Source organism: Acomys minous, assembly GCF_964271855.1.
Source record: "Acomys minous genome assembly, chromosome: 6".
NCBI classification, from domain to species: Eukaryota; Metazoa; Chordata; class Mammalia; order Rodentia; family Muridae; genus Acomys; species Acomys minous.
In genome coordinates, this window is record NC_140487.1 from 22,584,454 (window position 1) to 22,599,151 (window position 14,698).

The following is a 14,698-nucleotide window of genomic DNA, read 5'->3' on the forward strand; positions in this document are numbered from 1 at the left end:
TCCTCCCTTCCTCCCATTTTCCCCTTACTCCCCTCCCCTATGACTGTGACTGAGGGGGACCTCTTCCCCCTGTACATGCTCATAGGGTATCAAGTCTCTTCTTGGTAGCCCGCTATCCTTCCTCTGAGTGCCACCAGGCCTCCCCATCCAGGGGACGTGGTCAAATATGGGGCACCAGAGTTCATGTGAGAGTCAGACCCCATTCTCCACTCAACTGTGGAGAATGTCCTGTCCATTGGCTAGATCTGGGTAGGGGTTCGAAGTTTACTGCATGTATTGTCCTTGGCTGGTGCCACAGTTTGAGCAGGACCCCTGGGCCCAGATCATAATGTTCTTCTTGTAGGTTTCTAGGACCCTCTGGATCCTTCTATTTCCCCATTCTCCTATTGGGACTCTAGGTGAGAGAATCAAGGGAGAATGTAAGATACTCTTGTCTTTTGAGTCTTAGTAATGATGAGAGTAGATACAAGTCTTCAGTTGGTGTTTGTTTTTGTGTGCTGGGAATCTAATCCCAAGTCCACCACTGAGCTATATCCACAAGGAGATAAAGGATATACAGTTTTAGAGAAATTAAAGAAAACAATACGAAGAATTACTTGTGAGTGAGATAAGGAAGTCAAAAACTAGTCTTGAAATCTGATGCAGAAATACAAAGTGTTCGGTAAAATTTTTGGACTTGAATATCTTGACTTGAACTAGCCATTACCCTTGATTTTAGAGCATACAATAAGTCTTGTTCTATGTAGCCTCCACCTTCTCTAGTCATCTCTTTATTTCACCGTGTATTGCAGAGGCATCACTGGCTTTTTAAATGAAGTGTGATTTACATGAAGTGAGCCTGTCTCCACGATACAGTTTTGGTGTCTCCCCATGCATTCATTTACCTGACTTCCCATTCCCAGAAAACACATCTCTAATCAGAAACTACCGCACTAGTTTAACTCTGCCTGTCCTTGAACTTCAAGGAAATACATCCACTTAATGTGTTCCCTGTGCCTGTGCCTGTGCCTGGCTCCCTCCCTCTTATATGACTGAGATGCATCTCCATATTTGCTGAATCAGCACTTCAGTTTTTTTCCCACTAAAATTGTTGTTATAAGGCAGCTATATATTTAATTTGATAAAAAGCAGTCAAGTTCTTTTTTTAAATTAGCTGGAACAATTTGTATTCCCGCCAGGACTTTCCAAAAGCTTCATTCACTCTACACTTCCACCAGCGTTTGGGCTTCTGGGGTTTTAATGCCAGCCACTCTAGTTGGCGTGTGTTATTAATCTGTGCAGATTTATTTTGAATGTATGCAACAGGTAAAGGTTTGGGAACTGCTGTAGAGTCTGAGCTATTGCATCCACCCACATGGCTTTCAAAAGTCCCACTGGTTTGCCATCCTCCGACTAGTCTTATTTTGTCCTCATCTCCAACCCAGAATTAGCAAATTGTCTAAAGTTCACTTAGGTAGAGACCTTGGCATCCCTGGACTCTTAACATGTAGTTCCTGTGATGTGAGCAGTCTTCAGATATAACTTTAAATATAGAAGTCTTCCAAACTCATTAATCTTGTTTCTTGTCGATGCAGTGGGAACATTGGTGACCTCTGTGACCTACAACAGTTCCCTGGGCAGTGGAGCCCATTTTTACTGCTTCTCTAGTCAGCTTTGGTAAGTTGCATATTTCATCTCACTTTTCAGATTTTATTCATTTAAAGTTGGTTGTAATAACCTCTGATGCACTGAATTTTTGTAGCATGTGGCATTGCTAAGTTCTCCTATTGTTCTTCTATTCTTCCTCTCTCTCTCTCTCTCTCTCTCTCTCTCTCTCTCTCTCTCTCTCTCTCTCTCTCTCTCTCTCCCTCCTATTCTTGATGAATTTTTCCACATGTGTCAAGTTTCTCACCCTTTTATTGAGTACCACTTTTGGACTCAGGTTAGCATCTCTACTGTGCCTGAGTTTTCTACTTTTCTCTTTAAATTACTTCTTTTTTTTTTTTTACCATTTTTTATTAATTTATTCATATTACATCTTGATTGTTAGCCCTTCCCCTATTTCCTCCCATTCTTCCCTCCCTCCCACTTCCTCCCTTCTCCCCTCCCCTATGTCTGTGATTTAGGGAGACTTTCGCCCCCTATATATGCTCTAAGATTATCGAGTCTCTTCTTGGTAACTTGCTATCCTTCCTCTGAGTGCCACCAGGCCTCCCCATCCAGGGGACATGGTCAGAAAAGGGGCACCAGAGTTCACGTGAGAATCAGATCTCACTCTCCACTCAACAGTGGAGAATATCGTGTTCGTCGGCTAGGTCTTGGTAGGGGTTCGAAGTTTACTGCCTATTTCTCCTTGGCTGGTGCCTTAGTTTGAGGAGGACAAATTACTTCTTTTAACTCTATTTTTCCTTCTTTATTCCCTGTTTAAGTTTATTGTATTATTCTTTAAACTCGCTAAAGTATCACCCATTCTATTTTTAAAGAACATTAAAGTTTTAATTTCTACAGATATTGTTGGTGCTGTTTCTTCCAAGTTTTGATAGTCGACACTTTCATTGTTGTTTAATTGTAAATGCTTTCTCTTTATGCCATTCTCTGAATGCCACTGTGATTTTGTGGTTTTTCATTGAATTTTCATTTGCGATCATGATCATCTGCATGCAGTTGTAAGAAGTAATCATGTACTTGATACAACTTTTTCAAGGTTCTCTAATGGTAAAATCTTTCAATACTGCAGTACAGCATCGCATTGACATTCAAAACGCAAAACCTACAGCAAACCTACAAGTAGAACATTATGATAGGCAGATTTGGGCCCAGGGGTCCCGCTCAAACTATGGCACCAGCCAAGGGCAATACAGGCGGTAAACTTTAAACCCCTACCCAGATCTAGCCAATGGTCAGAACATTCTCCACAGTTGAGTGGAGAGTGGGATATTACTTTCTCACATATTCTGGTGCCTCACATTTGACCATGTCCCCTGCAGGGGGAGACCTGGTGGCACTCAGAGGAAGGATAGCAGGTTACCAAGAAGAGACTTGATACCCTATGAGCATATACAGGGGGAGGTAATCCCCCTCAGGAACAGTCATAGGGGAGGGGAATAAGGGGAAAATGGGAGGGAGGGAAGAATGGGAGGATACAAGGGATGGGATAACCATTGAGATGTAACAAGAATAAATTAATTTTAAAAATTAAAATTACAGCAACATAGAGCTCTCTCTTGTTCGTTAGGGTTAGATTCAGGTTCTTGACCACTTGAGAAGTGTCAGGAATAGGTCCCTTCTCATGAAGTGGGCCTTAAATAAAATCAGATGTTGGTTGGCTATTCCCATTTGCTTTGAGTCACACTAGTTCATCTTATATACCGGTCATCATTGAAGATCAAAGAGTATGTAGCTAAGTCTGTGTTTACCTTTATCCTTTGCTGTCATGCAGAATATCTTCCAGTACCATAAACCCTAGTCTATAGGGGTGAAAGTTTCAGGTAGACACCAGTTTAATATTTCCATGTTTAATGAATTGTGTAGGTGATGTCTTCAGCAATAGAGCTTTATTGTCAGTTTGTGGAGGGCAACTGTGGTGGTTTGAATAGGTTTGGGATCCCAAGACTTATGTGTTTGAATGCTTGGCCCACAGGGAGTGGTACTATTAGGAGGCGTGGCCTTGTTGGAGGAAGTGTGTCACTGTGGGGGTGGGCTTTGAGGTTTCCAAAGCTCATGTTCCACCCATGTGGAATGAGAACCCCTTCCTGGCTGCCTGCAGAAGCCAGGAGCCTCCTGGCTGCCTTTGGATTAAGCTGTAGAATTTTTGGCTTCTCCAGGCCCATGTCTGCCTGGATGCTGCCATGCTTCCCACCATAACGATAATGAATGAAACCTCTGAAACTGTAAGCCAGCCCTAATTAAATGTTGTCCTTTATAAAAGTTGCTTTGGTCATGCTGTCTCTTAACAGCAATAGAAACCATAACTCAGGCAGCAACCAATAAATAGCCTTGACAATAGCCTGGGGTTTGGGGAATTCTCTTGAGGCCCCTTTGGCAACAACTTGATTAGATACTATCCATTTCTGGCTCTGGAAGCTTCATTTAGTGAAGAAAAATGTCCATCTGGGACTTTATCTCTCCTATTATTGACAATTTCATTTAGATTCCATTCATACATCTATATAATTTAGAAAGTTTCTATTGTATTTCCAATACAACTGGTTTCTGAATGGCTCTTCGAATGGCCCTCAGTTTTAGCTATGCCACCTCATATTGCTTCCATTGCCCTCCCTTCCTTCCACCTCCCCATTTGATACTCCCATTCCTACCCCACCCCCACCTCATCCATTGATAACTATCTACTCTATTTCCTCTTCCTATGGAGATCCATCCCTCTTCAGTATTGCCTTATTCTATACCTGTACTCTGTGGTGATACAGATTGTATCTTTCTTATCAAAGACTTAGCAGTCAATATTCACATAGAAGTTAAATCACCCCATATTTGTCTTTCTGGATCTGCATTACCTCACTCAAGATAATTTGTTCTAGCTCCATCCATTTACCTGCAAATTTCATCTTTTTTAAAGTTAGGTAAATGTACCACATTTTCTTTTTTCATTCATCCACTGGTGGACAATTTCTTGCTATTATTAATATAACAGCAATGAACATGTCTGAATAAGTGTCTCTGTAATAAGATGAAGTATCCTTTGGTTATATTCTCCAAAGATATATAGCTGGATCTTAAGGTCTCCTGAGTTTCCTGAGAAACTGATTTCCACAGGTCTGTACAAGTCTGGATGAGTGTTTCCCCAACTCCACATAATTGTATATATGAACTGCCATTTGTTTTAGTGATGTTGGCCATTCGGACTTGTGTACGATGAAATTACAAAATGGTTTTGATTTATACTTCCTTGATAGCTAAGGATGTTGAACATTTCTTTTAAGTGCTTCTCAGCCATTTGAGTTTCCTCTTCTAAGACTTCTGTTAAGATCTGCACTCAATATGAATTAGGATATATATATGATATTAGCCTTCTATCACATGTGTAATTGGTAAAATCTTTCCCCATTCTGTTGCTTACTATTTTTTCCTAATGATAGTGACTTTTGTTATGCAACATCTTTTCAGTTTCATGAGATCCCATTTATTAATTGTTGATCTTAGTGCCTGCACTAATACTGTTCTGTTCAGAAAGTCTTTTCTGTATCCCTGAGTTCAAGACTAATTCTCTCTTTCTCTTCTCTCAGATTCAATGTGTCTGGATTTATGTTGAGATCTTTGATCCATTTCAAGTTGAGTTTTGGCAGAGTGGTTAGTGTTCATCTATTTGGATTATCCTATGGCCTCTGTATACTTTGACTAGCACCATTTGTTAATGATGCTGTCTTTTTAACAGAGTATATTTATGGTTTCTTTATCTGGGTCTTTCTTCGGCTTGTCTACAGTTTTATTCCACTGATCAAAGTGTCTGTTTTTGTGCCAATATCATGCTGTTTTATTACTATGGCTTTGTAGTACAACTTGAAATTAGGAATGGTGATACCTCCAGCCGTACTTATGAAAAATAGTGCACAGTTAGTTTAGTAATCTTGGGTATTTATTTTTTTCACACAAAGCTGAGGATTTATCTTTCAAGACCTGTGAAGAACTGTGTTGGAATTTTGACTGGTATTCATTGAATTTGTAGACTGCTTTTGGTAGTGTGCTCATTTTTACTATATTAATCCTACCAATCCATGAGCATGGGAAATCTTACCATCTTCTTATATCTTCTTCAATGTCTTCAAACACTTGAAGTTTTTAATCCTACAAGTCTTTCACTTGCTTGGTTAGAGATACCCCCAAGATATTTTATATTATTTGACACTGTTGTAAAAGTTATTGTTTCCCTATTTCCTTCTCAGTCTTTTTGCCATTTGTATATAGGAAGGCTACTGAGTTTTGTGTATAAATCTTGTATCCTGCTACTTAGCTGAAGGTAATTATCAGTTGTAGGAGTTTTCAGATGGACTTTTTAGGGTCACTTATGTATACAATCATATCACCTATAAGTAAAGATAATTTGACTTCTTCCTTTCCAAATTGCATCTCTTTGATATTCTTCAGTTGTCTTGTTGCTCTACCTAAGACTTTACTATATTGAGTAAATATTAGAGAGTGGACAGCTTTGTCTTGCCCCTGGTTTTGGTGAAAATGCTTTGAGATTGTCTTTATTTAGGTCTGTGCTGGCTGTGGGCTTGCTCTAAATTTCCTCTGCCCTACTCACTGTTCTGTTGCTGTAAAGGGACATCAAGACAAAGCAAACTCTTATGAACAAAAGCATTTAATTAAGGGCTTGCTTACAGTTTCAGAGCTTTTGTCCATTAAGTACTTTATATCCATCATGAATCTTAAATTAATATTTGATTATTCTATTCCTCCCTAACTATGCTTAACACTCATATGTTCTGTTTCATTGGTCTCTATCACAACAAGCTGAACTATACTTAACCTCTATATTTAGTTTCATATTTTTACTTTCTTCTATGAAGCAGGGTTGCATATTCTTAGTAATACAGAAAACACACATTATATTTGACAACCATAAAAGGAATGATCAATGAATGGGCACATCCCCAGCATATACTTAATATATAAAGCAAAGAGCTTAAACAGAACTGGAAATAATGTGTTACAATTCATGTAAGGAAAGGTGATGTGCATTTGTATTTGGTGGTATTTCTCTTGGTTGGTATAGAGTAAACTGGTGTTAAAAGCTTTTCAAATGTTGGGACCCATGCATACTTTACCTATTTAAAAAAAAAATGAATGTTTCACATTTTCTCTTATAAACTACAACACCATTCTTTCTTCTTCTCCATACAGCTATCAGAATGGCCGAGCCACTCAACCTTCCAAAGAATACAGATGACTGGACAAAAGAGGATGTAAACCTGTGGTTAAAAAGTCATAAGATTGACCAAAAGCACAGGGAGATCTTGATGGCACAAGATGTGAGCGGAGCAGTCTTGAGGTGGCTAAACAAAAAGCAACTTGTTGAAATGGGCATAACCCATGGGCCAGCAATCCAAATGGAAGGGCTATTCAAAGAATTGCAGAAAACATCCTCAAAACATCTTACTCAGACAACTAAGAGGGCAAAAGGTGGTAAAAATATTCCTAAAACCCAGACAGAAGGTAGAGAGACATCAAAGCAAAGTCAAAGGGGTGAAGAGAACTCACCTGAGGCTGTTGCCTCTGTGGCAAGTCCAAAGGCTCAAGGTTCTAAATCAGAAAACAGTGAGCTGATGGGAGATAAAACAGAACTACAAGATAAGCAGTCATCTCCAAGGCCAACATGTACTCCATACCCTTTCAATGAATTCAACAATCCATATCGTTACAAGTTAGACTTCATCCTACAGCCCGAAACAGGACCGCTCAATCTTATTGACCCAGTACATGAATTCAAAGCCTTGACGAACACAGAAGCCGCCACAGAAGAGGACATTAAGATGAAATTTAGCAATGAGACTTTCCGATTTGCTTCAGCTTGTATGAACGCACGTACTAATGGCACTATTCATTTTGGAGTCCAAGACAAACCCCAAGGAAAAATTGTTGGCGTGGAACTCACCAGGGTTACTAAAGATGCCCTAATCGACCACTTCAATGTGATGATAAGCCAGTATTTTGAGGTCCATCAGGTCCAACAAGCGAAGAGGTGCATCCGAGAGCCAAGATTTGTGCAAGTTTTACTGCCAAGCAGTACTCTATCCAACAGATTTGTCATTGAGGTAGATGTCATCCCACTGCACTCGGAATGCAGAGAAGACTACTTCCAGGTCAGAATGCAACATCATAAGAACCAAATGTGGCAACGAAGTTCAAACACCTCAGTGTTTGTGCGAGACGGACCCAAAAGTAAGGACATCATAGGGAATAAAGCTGATTTCAAAGCCTTTAAGTTAGATTTAAAAGCAGTGGCAGACTCTAGGAAAGAAGCAGAAAATAAATGCAAAGTAAAACCAAATGGCAACAGCAGTGAGGGACAAAAGCTAGTTGACCTGTTGACAGGAAATAAGGACCTGTTAGATAACTCATACTATGAGTGGTACATCCTTGTAACCAATAAATGCCATCCAGATCAAACCAATCACTTAGACTTCCTGAAGGAAATTAAGTGGTTTGCCGTGTTAGAGTTCGACCCCGAGTCTGAGAGCAATGGTGTAGTCAAGGCTTTCAAAGGAAGCCGAGTAGCAAATCTCCACTTCCCAAGCCAATTTATAGAAGAAAAACCCACCTTAAATGAGAAGATTTCCAGTCTGAATCTTTACCAACAACCTAGTTGGGTTTTCTGCAACGGCAGGTTAGACCTGGAGAGTGACAAATATAAGCCCTTAGATCCAATTTCCTGGCAACGAGAACGAGCTTCTGAAGTTAGGAAGCTCATTTCCTTTCTCACGCGTGATGACATCATGCCAAGAGGGAGGGTGTTGGTGGTGTTTTTATTACTGTCCTCGGTGGATGACCCAAGGGACCCCCTTATTGAGACTTTCTGTGCTTTCTATCAAGATATGAAAGGAATGGAAAATATATTGTGTATCTGTGTACACCCACAGATATATCAGGTATGGAAAGACCTACTTGAAGCAAGATTATCAAGACAGCAAAATGAATTTTCAAGCCAAAGCATTTCTACTTTAAATCTTGCAGAGATAAATGGCACCATTCTTAAATTAAAATCTTTAATGCAGTCTTCAACGCGATTCTTGCCATCTGTTGGCTCATCTACTGTGCTCCTGAAAAAGGAAGAAGAAATCATGACTGCCTTGGAAATTCTCTGTGAAAACGAATGTGAAGGCACGCTCTTGGAGAAAGACAAAGAGAAATTACTTGAATTCAAGACGTCCAAAGAGGAAGATTTCTACAGGGGTGGCAAAGTGTCCTGGTGGAACTTCTACTTTTCTTCTGAAAACTATTCTTCATCATTTGTCAAAAGGGATAAGTATGCAAAACTTGAAAAAAAAATTCAAGAATGGGCAGATTCTTCTCAACCAGTGTGTGCAAAAATTATTCATCTGTATCATCATCCAGGCTGTGGGGGCACTACTTTGGCGATGCATGTTCTCTGGGAGCTAAGAAAGAAATTCAGATGTGCTGTGCTGAAAAATAAGATGGAGGATTTTTCAGAAATTGGAGAACAGGTAACGAATTTGGTCACCTATGGGACAACAAACCATCAAGAGTACTTACCTGTGCTGCTCCTGGTTGATGATTTTGAAGAGCAGGACAACGTTTACCTTCTTCAGGCCTCTATCCAAACAGCTGTTGCTAACAAACACATTAGATATGAGAAGCCTCTAGTGATCATTCTAAATTGTACAAGGTCACAAAATCCTGAGAAAAGTGCAAAGAAGCAGGACAGTGTTGCCCTAGTACACCAACTGTCCGTCAAAGAGCAGAGAGCATTTGAGCTTAAATTGACAGAAATCAAAGAACAGCATAAAAACTTTGAAGATTTTTATTCTTTTATGATCATGAAAAACAACTTCAACAAAGAGTATATAGTAAATGTGGTCAGGAACATTCTGAAAGGGCAAAACGTCACCACCAAAGAGGCAAAGCTCTTTGCTTTCCTGGCTCTTCTTAATGCATATGTACCTGACACGACCATTTCCCTCTCACAGTGTGAAGATTTCTTAGGAATCTCCAACAAGAAGGCTTTCTGGGGGACAGAGAAGTTTGAAGACAAGATGGGGACCTACTCTACAATTCTAATCAAGGAAGAGGTGATAGAATGTGGTAGCTACTGTGGAGTGCGCACCATTCACCATTTGATAGCCCTTCTGTCACTGGAAGAACTGAAAAGGAGCTACAACTTGAACAAAAGTAAAATTGTGATGGATATGTTAACAGAAAATTTGTTCTATGACACTGGTATAGGAAAAAGCAAATTTTTCCAAGACATGCAAACACTGTTGCTCACAAGGCAGCGCAATGAACATGAAGGTGAGACAGGAAATTGGTTCTCCCCATTCATCGAAGCCTTGCATAAAGAAGAAGGAAGTGATGCCGTTAAAGCTGTATTGCTTAAAGCCACCCGGAGGTTCAACCCCAATGCATTCATTTGCCAAGCTTTGGCAAGATATTTCTACCTTATAGAGAAGGACTTTACAAATGCTCTGATTTGGGCAAAACAAGCAAGAAAGATAGAGCCTGATAATTCTTACATCTCAGACACACTAGGACAAGTCTACAAAAGTAAAATAAGATGGTGGCTAGAAGATAATACAAAAAATGGGGCGATCTCAGCTAATGAGCTAACTGAACTTTTAGACTTAGCGGTGCATGCATCAGATGCTTTCAAAGAATCTCAACAGCAAACTGAAGACAGAGAATATGATGGGATGGAAAGGCTGTATCAGAAGTCAAAGAGGAGGTACGAGACTTACAACATAGCTGGTTACCAAGGAGAATTAGAAGTGGGGTTGTTCGCCATTCAGATCCTCCAACTCATTCCCTTTTTTGACAACAAAAATGAACTCTCTAAAGGAGATATGATCAGCTTTATATCAGGGAATTGTGATATCCCAGGGGATCTAAATGAATTTAAGTCAGCACTCAAGAATTTTATTCCTTACCTAACTAACCTGCGGTCCTCTTTGAAGAGATGCTTTGATTTTTTTGATGATTACTTTGTCCTTCTAAAACCCAGAAACAATATAAAGCAATACGAAGAGGCTAAAAATCGAAAAAAGGTGGCCGGGTACTTTAAGAAGTACGTAGGCATATTTGGTCCCTTGGAAGAATTACAAAATCAAAATTTCGCATCGAAGCTCAGTCTACCACTTCAAGTGGAAAGGACTCGGAGATGCCTAGAAGCTTTAAAGGCAGACAAGTTTTCTGGACTCTTAGAATATCTTATCAAAAGTCCAAAAGATGCTGTAGGCCCCATGGAAGACATAGTGAACAAATACACCTTCCTTCTTGAGCAGTGTGCTACCAAAACCCAACAAAAGGAAAAGCAAAACTTCATTCTAGCCAGCATCATCCTCTCTTGTATTAACCCTGCCTCCAAATTGGTGAAGCCAATTAAAAAGCTGAAAGAGCAGCTTCGAGAGATCCTGCACTCAATCGGGCTGACTTACCAATTTTCAGAACCTTATTTTCTAGCTTCTCTTCTATTCTGGCCAGAAAACCAACAACTAGATCAAGATTCTAAACAAATGGAAAAGTATGCTCGCTCACTGGAAAATTCCTTCAGGGGGCAATATAAACGTATGTATCGCACAAAGCAGCCAATTGCCTATTTCTTTCTTGGAAAAGGTAACAATAGGAACAGGCTTATCCACAAAGGAAAAATTGAGGAAAAAATTGAAAAGGTATCCGAGATTAATTCCTGGTGGCATAGTGGAAAAGTATGGGAAGAGGAAAAAGTCCAGGACCTTTTAGTTCGGTTACAGGGGCGAGCTGAAAATAATTACTTATACATAGAGTATGGAATCAAAGAAAAAATCACAATACCAATTACGCCCGCTCATTTAGGTCAACTTAGAAGTGGGAGAAGCATAGAAAAGGTGTCTTTTTATCTAGGGTTTTCCATTGGAGGTCTTCTTGCTTATGACATTAAAATTGTTTAAGACCTTGAGTTTCTCCATATAGAGATGTGGCTTTACTATCACCTTTTTCCCCCTTTAATTTACTTATAGATACAACTCAGTAATTCTGTGTAGTGGGGATGGAGGAATAGTACGAGGTTGAGCTTCAGCTGACTATTTCTGTGCAATGGGTACACAGGACTCCTTTCACTCTTCCCTCTGTAAAACTTTATTGTCAAGAAGTTATTCTAAAAAATCTGCAAAATAAAATCAAACCAAAACATGTAATTTGGTTTTGTCTGGGTAATGTCACTAGAATCTTTCTGGGACAGTTCTTCCTCTGCCTTCTCAATAAATCTTGTCTCCATAATTCATCACTTAACCTTTATTTTTAATTGACAAATGTACATTATTGTTACTTGATGTGACTTTTTGTGATGTTTTGAAATATGTATTCATTATAAAATGACTAAATTAAATTAAGTTAAATAATTCACTTTTTCCACAGACTTATATCTTGTTATAAGACATCTGAAATTTATTCTCCTAGCCATTTTTTTCATCTTTTTTTTGTTTTGTTTTGGGTTGTTGTTTTTTAATCAGGGTCACCTTATGTAGGCCTGATTGTCTTGGAACTCATTAATTAAACCAGGCTGGCCTTAAACTCACAGAGATTAGCCAGCTTCTGCCTTCCAAATACTAAGATTAAAGGTATGCACTACCATTCCAACCTGAAGGAATATACTACTCTGTTATTAAATGATATTTGTTATGGTATTTAATAGAGCCTCTTGCCTAATGGAGCTCCATACTCCATCACTAGTATCACTCCATTTCCAACACTTTCCTGGTAACCATCATGTACTCTTTGTCAAGTGCCTTTGCTCCTATGAACTCAGTTTCTTCGATTCCACATTTATGTGACAATACAGATTATTTTTCTATACTTGATTTATTTCACTTCTGCCAGTTAGTGATATTTTAAAATCATTATTGGTAAAGATGATTTAATTATTTTTTAAATCCCTTCTCTAATTATACACAGTCTTAGTTTAGAAATCAGAGTGTCTGGTCATGATGTTGTTGTTGTTGTTGTTGTTGTTGTTGTTGTTGTTTATTTTGTTTTGTTTCTGAGCCACTTCCCACTCTAGCTCAGGTTTCTGTGCATTCTGCATGGAAACATCCCTGATAATATCTGGTCTTCCTGACTGATACTTTTAAGTTTTCTATCAGTAAGTGAGGCAAGCACTTCCCTACCCACCATGACCCACCTTAGGAACACAGGAAGCCTAGGTGTTTATTCATCACTGGGACGTGGTACAGCTGATTACTAGTCTGAGCAGTAACACACCTGGTAAACTCAGGGTGATAATCACCAAGCTCTTGAGAAGGCTGCCTGACTGTTGCCTAGATTCCTTTGGTAGATTGAGGAACTTTCTCCAAAAGGACCTCATCATCATCAAGGGTTGGAGGTGCAGAGGTCTCACCTAGATGCATGAGGCTCTGAGTTCAATTCCCAACACTAAAATAAATAAATGATTTGGTGCCTGAAGATAGAGCTCAGGGATAAATCACTTACTGGGCATTTTCAAGGCAATAGGTTCAATCCCCTGCCCTGCACTAATGATTTTTTTTTAAAGAAACTGCTTTATAAACTCTGATGTCTTCAATACTGGCAGTAGGGAAAATATAGACTATGTAATTTTAAAAGTACTTTTAAATATTGTTTTATTTACCCCAACGTCAGGAAGGGAATGCCTCCTTTTGAGTAATTGGTCAGGGGGATCAAAGAGACTTCCAAAATAATGCAAGATAATGCCACTACACTTAGTTGTCTATTAGGCATTAAAGTAAGATGGCATTGCTGAAGAAACGACACACTTTGCTCACAGGAGTTCAATAAAACAAGTGCTACTGACCTGGAAGCGTCCTCCCTGACGGCTAGCTCTCATAACATCAGAAGATGCTATGCAAGCTCCCAAGTGAGAAAAAAAAAATCAGTAGCCCTACCCAGCTACAAAGCTTGAAAACCATAATAAAAATGGGACTAGTGCTATGTCTTCAGTTTTGTGATAGTGGCACTTGTATCTTGGGGGCAACCACTGACTGTCTAATTTAGCCTAAATTTCATTCAATTGGAGAGAACTCATGTGTGTAAATCTAGCAAAGAACATATGGCTGGAGATGGTATAGGCTTCAGAGGAGACCCTATTACCACCATATTTCTAAAGCAATATAGTTTCCAACTGTTTACTAACATTCATCTTTGTATGCCCATAGGTAAGTGTTGTTCTCACATCTCATCAAAGAAGCTTCTTTCTGCAGCAAGTGGAGACTTTTAGAGAGTCCCACACAAGTCAAAATTCAGAGAGTGACCATAGTGTGGCCAGTCTGAAATTAGACATAGATAACATAGCCTTTATACCTAGGGCTCAGAGAACATTGTCAAGGAGGGGACAGGGAGACTTTTAAGAGCGTGAGGACCGGTACAGCTGTGTGACCACTTCTAGTGGACAGGACAGGGGTGTTGCTCTTGTAAATTCTGAACAATATGACTGCCCTTACAAGAAATACAAAGATCATACCAATTAATATGACAACATGGACGGAGAAAAATTTCACAAGACCCCACCCTCAAATAAAGGGCTACAAGGAATCAATGACTGTTGATAAAGAAATAACCAGAGTGGTTTTCGTTGTTGTTGTTGTGTTGTTTTGTTTTCATTTTTGCTTTTTAGGGATGAGATTCCTATACTAAGTATGCACGCATGCACAAGTGTGTGTGTATGTGTGTGAGGTGTGTGTGTGTGTGTGTGTGTAAGCTTATATATATTAGTATTATATACTACTTTTACCTATATGTAAGCTTTTACCTAAAAACCATAGCTGGGCAGATTTTCAGCTATACTAACTGGACTAATTCTGGCCTGCATCCTGTCATGTGGCCTGTTAACACTCTCATGAGTCCTGGCACCTGTTTTTCTCCACATCATGCTGGAGAGTCCCCTGAGTCTCATTTCTTCTTTCAGAGACTCTCTCTCAGCCCAGATGCCCCAGCTTTCCTCTCCTGCCTAGACAGTGGCTGCCAGATCTTTATTAAGCCAATCAGAAAGTGAGGGGGGGCAGTGGGTTCCTTTTTCCAG

General features: G+C 39.5%; 1 protein-coding gene across 2 annotated transcripts in view; it reads left to right on the forward strand.

The window, feature by feature from the left end:
• SAMD9 (sterile alpha motif domain containing 9) overlaps positions 1 to 11,843 on the forward strand; it is a 15,841-nt gene extending 3,998 nt beyond the window's left edge. Inside the window, exons 2-3 of one of the 2 annotated variants that reach the window (XM_084785187.1) lie at positions 1,575 to 1,656; positions 6,841 to 11,843. In XM_084785187.1, coding sequence (XP_084641313.1) covers positions 6,849 to 11,597 — 4,749 coding nt within the window. In that variant the 5' untranslated portion in view covers positions 1,575 to 1,656; positions 6,841 to 6,848 and the 3' untranslated portion in view covers positions 11,598 to 11,843. The remainder of the gene's footprint in view (positions 1 to 1,574; positions 1,657 to 6,840) is intronic. The other variant, XM_084785188.1, reaches the window with a different exon arrangement.
• The last annotated feature ends 2,855 nt before the right edge of the window (positions 11,844 to 14,698 follow it).